This window comes from Epithele typhae (genome assembly GCF_022376455.1).
Source record: "Epithele typhae strain CBS 203.58 chromosome Unknown BXZ73scaffold_68, whole genome shotgun sequence".
NCBI classification, from domain to species: domain Eukaryota; kingdom Fungi; phylum Basidiomycota; class Agaricomycetes; order Polyporales; family Epitheliaceae; genus Epithele; species Epithele typhae.
The window spans coordinates 2,716-10,307 of record NW_025954259.1 but is presented as its reverse complement, the minus strand read 5'-3'; the positions used below and the strand labels follow the sequence as shown (position 1 = coordinate 10,307).

At 60.6% G+C, this 7,592-nt stretch overlaps 2 protein-coding genes across 2 annotated transcripts; both read left to right on the top strand.

The window, feature by feature from the left end:
- Nucleotides 1–518: 518 nt before the first annotated feature.
- Nucleotides 519–1,465, top strand: BXZ73DRAFT_53398 (glutathione-S-transferase; the record flags this gene model as incomplete). The annotated part of the gene is made up of 4 exons (XM_048020995.1): nucleotides 519–623; nucleotides 682–784; nucleotides 850–1,313; nucleotides 1,376–1,465. The coding sequence occupies 4 exons, from the start codon at nucleotides 519–521 to the stop codon at nucleotides 1,463–1,465; spliced, it is 762 nt and encodes a 253-aa protein (XP_047873511.1).
- A 2,197-nt stretch (nucleotides 1,466–3,662) lies between these two features.
- Nucleotides 3,663–4,910, top strand: BXZ73DRAFT_80858 (uncharacterized protein; the record flags this gene model as incomplete). The annotated part of the gene is made up of 1 exon (XM_048023362.1): nucleotides 3,663–4,910. One exon carries the CDS (start codon nucleotides 3,663–3,665, stop codon nucleotides 4,908–4,910), a length of 1,248 nt encoding a protein of 415 aa, XP_047873510.1.
- Between the last annotated feature and the right edge of the window lie 2,682 nt (nucleotides 4,911–7,592).

Sequence of the window (7,592 nt, the reverse complement as noted above, 5' to 3'; positions counted from 1 at the left end):
TTCAGAGTTTAGTACAAGCACTAGTTGCAGTCTCGTCAGAAATATCACTGGGGACGTACGCGTTCGAGATACTGTCGAGCAATCAAGCTCACTTTGGTCTCATGCACCTGGACTGAGTGGTCGCCCGAGGCTGTCGTAGCTAGCACGACGCGTGACGTCATCCCATGCATCCGGGGTCCCCCAAAGGACCCCAAAATTCTCATGACAGATACGTTGAGCGCGCCAAATCGTCGCTTGCCTTTTGACATCGCTGCCAATATGGCTTGTACCATCCGCGCACCTTCCGCGCAACTGAGCCAAAGGTATGGTCTCTCATCGTCTCAACTTTGTTATTCAGTTCAAAGAAAACATTCCAGATGAGCTCTTTTGGAGCGTCCATTCGTCACCGGACCTCTGGATGATGTCGTGCGCTGAGAGAGTGCTTACTCATTTATTTGAGACCCAGATATACACACCGGCCTGCTGCTGTTTGCTGCCCCCATCTGCGCAGCCCGAGACCGTCCACGACTGCATCAATCATGAGCGTTCCCGACGTGAAAATCTTCCCCCACGCAACGGGTCTGGCTTCGAAAACCATCAGCGAGCACCAAGATAAGCAGGATCTCGTATTTTACTCCGGCTGGGTAAGCCTCAGGTCAGCATTCAGCACCATCCTCTCACATTTCCGTCGTCGTCTCGCAGGTCTGCCCGTATGTGCAACGCACCCGGATCGTTCTCGAAGAGCGCGGCATTCCCTACCAGTACGTGGAAGTAAACCCATACAAGAAAGGGAAACACTTCCTCGGTATGTCCTCCTTGCGCTCGCGAAGTTAGTGCTGCCTCAGACACACTCACACCACGCGCGAACAGAAATCAACCCAAAGGGCCTCGTCCCCGCCGTCGAGTGGAAGGGACAGGCACTCTACGAGTCCCTGATCCTCTGCGAGTTCCTCGAGGACGCGTTCCCCTCCCAGACGCCCCACATCCTCCCCTCCGATCCGATCGCCCGCGGCCGCGTGCGCATCTGGGTCGACTTCATCAGCAAGAGCGTCGTCCCCGCCTTCATGCGCACCGTCATGGCGCAGGAGCCCGCAAAGCAGGCGGAGAGCCTCCAGGAGTTCTACAACGCGCTCCGAACGCTCATGGCGCAGGTCGAGGGCCCGTACTTTGCTGGCGAAGAATTCACGCTTGCCGATGTCGCTGTCGCGCCGTGGATCGTGCGCGACTATATACTCAGGGACAACCGAGGGTACGACCGGTCGGCGGTCGGCAGTGGGTGGAATGAGTACGCTGAGAGGATCGAGTCGCGGGACAGCCTCAAGAAGACGAGCAGCGTATGTGGTGATCTTCCTTTCGCGTGTGCTGGGCTGCTTACACGAAGCTGTTCCAGGAGAAGGATAAGTACACGGAGATCTACGGGCGTTACCTGCGCGACGAAGCGATGAGTGAGGCAGCGAAGGCTATCAGAGCTGGGCGTCCATTCTAGGCCGCGCCGCACATACTGGAGACAGTAATGTACCACAGTGAGCAGGCCGAGGCGTGTCAATTCCTCAACAATGTCGCATATATGCCTTTTGATACAGCGGCGGGTCGTACATACTTGATCTCAAGTCCGGAAGGACGGTGGTCTCATACCAATACTCACGACGCCATTATACCCTCTCCTCATCCAACCATACTCTGCTCAAGTGGAGCATCCTCGTTGTGGTGTTCACTCACATCCGTGTTGATTAATGGCGCCGCGATGAGGGTGTGCCTCGTGCACCACTGCCCACCGTCCAGCACTGCAGCGCTCCCTGTCCGCTGTGAGAAGGCGATCCAGATCCCTCGTCTCGTCCACACCTTGGTCTCAGAGTCCGGTCTGGAGAGTAGACGGACAGACCCTGACGTCACCGCGGGAAGAGACGCTTGGTCATGTTCTCCCGAGCTCCGAGCGCGAGACCGGTGTTCTTCCTGTGCGTCTGCGCTCATGAAAGTGAGACAGAAGCCGCCGCCCGCGAAGCTCTGTCGGGCTTCTTGTCTACGTCTGCGAGGGCCAGACGCGTCGCAGGCACCGCGCTATCGCAGTGTGGCAGCGTCTCTCTGGACGCTTTTAGTTCAGTAGACGCGGTGTCAAGGCGGTACCGATATGCTTATCGCGGGGGAATGGAGAGAGGCGATCGTCTACGCTGACGTGAATATCGTGGAATGTCTGGATCGTGAGTCTCAGAAACAAAACCCAGCTGCACACTCTTTCACGGTGCTCCACACGGGTGCTCCATCCGACATCGGGGTCTCCATGGGAGGCAAGCTTAGAAAAGGAGGGTATGTATGAAGTCGGGAGGGCTCTCGTGCGTACGCCTCTGGTCACCAGCAGGATCCGACTGCCGATAAATCCTGAAACACCTCACTGCGTCCTCCCAATCGCAGCCATCTCGGCGAGCGCACTGACACAGTGGATGGATGTCCAGGATGCGTCCACACTCCCCCTGCTGAGCGAGCAGTGGGAGCCAAGGTTAGAGTTCTGCCAAGTGCCTCACAACCAAGGCGCTGCGGTAGGTCACGGCCCGGCCAAGTCTTATTGTCTTTGCGTCACGGGCGGTGTCGAGTGGGCGCACCCACATCGGTCGCTGGACTGCCCCGACGCCGCTCGTCCCAACAGGTCCTCCCGACCCCTGGCACACACACTTCTACTGACGCATGCCGGCCGTCCGTGCAGCGTGCTTGTCTGCGCTATGCGACGCCACCGCCCGAATGTTTGGGTTTGCACCCCGCCGACGTGCGCGCACACCGACCCGGCTGGATGGACGCAAGACGGGGTGCACGCAAGCCTGAGGGCGATTTTCATGCCCCCCTCTGTAGCACAAGACACGAGAGAGTGGATGGAGTTGTAATCGTCGCATACACAGACAACTCCACTCCCAGATAATGGTATATCCCAGATACTGCTACTACATGCATTGACAACACTGCCGTGCAGAGACATCGAGTGCGCCACGGACCAGGGGAGGATCTGCGCGTGAAGATGTGAGGGAACTACTCACCGTTTGGGCAACAAGCGAAGCTCGTGCCGCTTCAGGGGGTCATTAGATCCAAGGGAAGCGGGCATAAGGTGCGAATGAACGCATGCATCCCAATTGGATACTCTCAGCAGAGTGTTGCGTGTGTCCTGGCAAGAAGGTGTCGTTGGCCGTGATGTTGTGGCTTGGAGGTGTAAGAGGCGAGTACAGGCGGGGAATGGAGATGTCGACAGCAAGACGGACACACAGAGGGAAGCGACATGGTAGGAGGAGAGTGGGGAGTGGCGGTGAGACGCCATAGCCAGTCGCACTGCCCTCGCCCGGCGCTCCCTCCTCTCTTCCTCCGCCACACCCTTCTGTCCCCCGCATTCTAACCTCCTCCCGTCCATCCTCACGCTTGAATATTCCAAAATTTTGACGGCGACCTCCAACGGCCATGCAGAGGCCACGGTCGAGACACCGCCCACAGCGCGCGCGGGAGTCTCTTCAACGCCGCGGATTCGCATATCCTGCTCCTCCTCAGTCGGGATGGGAAGGAGTGCCCACCGGTACACACAGACAGCAGGATGTCTATAATACGTGCGCACCGCTCCGCGATGTCCTCATCCAACCCAACCCCGCCCCCTCGTACAGTCGGTGCCCTCCGTTCCACCCTCCGCCGCACCCTCCGCCGTCCTTCAGGCCATGCCCACCCTCACTCATCCCTCTCCTCTCTCTCGCCCCCTCCGCTTGTCGGCACTCCAGTCCCTGCCTTCCGCACCCAATGTCCCGCGCGCGCATGGCCATCCAGAGGTTTCGCGTGTCGGCGGCCACTACCAGTTGCAGCTCGCGCCCGCACACGACGTTGTCGTCGCGCGCCTAGCTCCTGGTCTGCAGGCCCTCCGCGTGGGGTCTGCTGATGGCACGGACGGCCTGGAGCACGGAGAACACCCCTCTCGCTCCTTCGATGGGCAAGAAACCCGCGCAAGGCTGGCGCAAGACCGTCCCGCGGCGAGTGGAAACGGGAACGCGGCTCCGCGCGGTGCTCTCAGCTCGCGCGGGGAGGACGTCACCACGGCCCGCACTCTCGGCGTTTGGGAGGCATCGACCACGGGCGATGCCTCCTCTGCCCACCCATCGCCGTCGTCGCGCTTGTCGCTCCCTCCATGGCCGTTGACTCCGCCGTCGAACCTTTCATCACCTCCACTCTCTTCTCCGTCTGCTGCTCCAGCGGATACCCCCAACAACGATGGCGTTCGCCGCGGCAGCCTCGCGAGCAGCATTCGGTCGTCTGGCCCCTCTTTCTCCTTCAGCCCGAGCGGTGAAGGAGCGTCCCTGTGCATCACCCCTGCGACGTCCCCCGGATCCGACGTGCATGACGAGCTGCCTGTGCCTGCACCTCCCCGCGCGCGCGTCCGATTCTATCGGGCCCCGTCCACCACCCTGTCGACCTCGACTTCAACGACGGTGACACACACCTCGACGTCGACGGCCACCCCTGCCGCTCCATACCACCCCATCACCCCGTTCCTCGCCTCTCTCCCGCATCCTCACAGGTGGGACCTACGCGAGGCCCTCCCGCACGACCTCCTCCGTGACACGCGCTGCGAAGAACAGGCATTCGGAACTGGCTTCTCGCGGTGCAAGATCGTTTTCAACGCAGGCTCGAACGCCGAGTTCTTCGCGCATTGCACACCCTCCGAGCGCGGGCCGCTCACCGTCGCGGACGTCCTCAACTGCATCGCGAAGAAGCTCGCGGGGAGGTGCAATTGGTTGTTTGAGCACGAACCGGTTGGGGCACGCGCGGGGCAGAGCGGCCGTGCGCGTGGGGGCGAGGCGACGTACGCGGACCTCCTGGACGGCGACCAGTGCTTCCTCTGGGGTCTGAAGGAGACCGGAGCGTCGCAGGAGTTCGCGGTGGTGCTGGGAGGCCGCCGCCACCGGCCCGTTTAGGTGTGTCCGCACCACATTCGTCGCCGTCGAGCTCCCCGTTGACCGATGCCCCCTCCCTAGATCTTCCTCACGACGTCATATACCCCGTATACCTTTCAACGAGGAATTTAATCATCGTCTCTCCACACGCTTATCGCGTGTCGATCACCGTCATACCATCCTTCCCTCTCTGCATGCTCGAGTTACTTCCCATCCAGGACTTCCCTCAGGCCTCAGTGCCGGACTCATCACTCACGTTCCTAAACACACTTTCCATACCCCTCACGACATTTAACACGAATCCACTACCACGCGTTAGATACGACGGATGGTCATCCTTACTTATTCATCTACATATACCCTTCCCTTGGACATTGTATTTCGTCGGCAGAGCCACCCCGTGTCTGTACTTTGGCAGTGTTCATCATGTAAATGATAACGTATTTTTAAGCCCCTGCGTGGTTGTGAACTTTGATGTCTTGTTTCGTGACCACAAGACTCATCAAGTCTCATGAGTATATGTCCAGCGTCTAGGCGCCCGGGTCTGCATGCACAACTCCCCGATGCACATTTGTTTCTATTTCTTCTCCATTCATTGCGTCGCTACAGACACATATGCACACGAAGAGCGTCTTATGGCGCCCGTCTGTGTGCAGAGCAGAAACTCGGGGATACCAATAACGTCTCGTGCGCCCGGCTGCGCAAACGCTTCGTCCCCCTCCACATCGCCAACTTGATCCGCTTCGCCAATCTCACAAGACATAATCTTGATCCATCTGGATGGCATCGAGCCACCAGACGTGCAGATCGGGCGTGTGCCGCGTCCGATCGCGGGGTCCAAGCGCGAACAAGGCTCAGGCCGCTCAGATCTCCATTTTCTGCGCGGCCGCGCGCGTACCACAGGGACCCACAGGCGGCCACTGCGCACACCTCCGTGGAGCGTACGCGTGGACGGGGTAGATCGCCCCGGGGGTGCGCGCGTGCGCACTCCGCCCGCCCCACCGCCGAGGGTGTGCGTCGTTTCTGGCCTTCCCGCGAGCCTTTTGTGCTTCGGCTCGCTTCGCTCGGGCCGCGGCGAACGGTTGCTCCGGATGCGCTCGTGTCGGGCGCGGCTCCGCGTGCGCCATCCTGCGTGCAGTGTAGATGGATGCCATAGGAGGAACGTACGCTCTAGATGCGGACCGGGAGGGTCGATCGGGCAGTCACAGAGCATGGCACGATGGAAGCGAGCGACTTGTTTCGAGATTTGGGCACCAACTGCAGCGGGGCGTTGAACGACTTCGTTGACAAACGGACGAAAGACTCACCGACTGGGATGCTTGAGGTCTTGGGGAGAAACTGCTGTTCTACAGCCGCACGGGTGCGAAGCCACAAAGGTATCTGCGACGTTGAGGCCTCGTCTTGAAGCGAGGAATGTGGTATGTGTATGAGACAGAGGACGTACCTGGGTGTCATTTCGGTCGCGCCGCAGACGTACATCAGGTTGAGTGGCATGTTGGCAAGGCGCTTCCGACCCCAGAAGGAAGTACTGTCAGGACCGGAGTCTGGCCACAGCAGCGTAACAACGTCGTGCCATTGTCGCTCGCGACGCCTGCAGGTTCACTTGCCCATCGCTCCGTCTGACCACTCCGGACGTATGTCGTACTGCTGCGCGGCCACCCACGCCATGCGCATGTCCAGGCAGGCAGTGGACCACTTTGTCTGACACAGGTCTTGGCCTGTCGTCCCAGAATACACTCGCGCTTGGCACCACAAGGGGGCGTGACGCTGAGAGTTGCCGCAGCAGGAGCGGGTTTGGAAGGACGGGAACGACAGACCGGTCGAGCGCGGGGCCCTGCAGGCGCCCCCCTGGACAAAGCGGGTCTCAAGGACGGCCGGGCTCCCTCGCGCTCGGCGCCAGCGCCGCCGACGCAAACGCGCGAGAGCCGGGACTCGACCGCGACGGTGTAGAGAGCGGTTCTGTCGATACGCGATGTACCCGCGGGGGCTCGCCGACGAGGGGGCACGGACGCGGGCGAGCGGAGACGGAGGAGAGTCCCAACGCGAGGTGCGAACGTCCGGCATCGCGGCGGGCCACACGACGATCGAGCGCGACTGGACACGAGGCTCGTTCGTCTGTGCGGGACAAAGAAGGACAAAGCCCGTCCGCGCGCCCGCCGTCCGCATCCGTCTGGCCGCGCGCTCGGTGGGAGCGGTGCTGGAGCACTCTGCCCCCTGAAGGCCTGAGCGCTGAGCTTTCTAGAAGGCAAGCCACAACGCGTCGGGCAGGCCGCCGATGGCAAGGGGAGACCGATGACGCGTCGCCCTCTGCAACCCTCTGCGTGCGCGAGTCGTTCGTCCCGGGCGGGGCCCTCGCTGGGGCACAACACCCACCCGCTTTCCCAGGTTCTGGGCACCGCTGGTGCGCGAGCGATCTCAGGATGCCGAGTCATGCTCTCTCGCACGGCGTGACAGCTCGACGGGCCAGAGAGCGTGCCGTTCGCGGCGAGACACAACATAATGCAGGAATACTACGTTGGACACTCACCCATGTTGCAGCTCCGCTGCTCTCGAGTTCTCTTCGCATCGACAATGTTGGAATGCGTACACAATTCGGAAGGTGTCTAGTTTGACAGCACGTCGAATCCACATAAATGATTGAAAATGAAAAGGGTCGAGCGTACGATCGTCACAAAAGGCGCAAGACAATATGGCCTCTGGTGC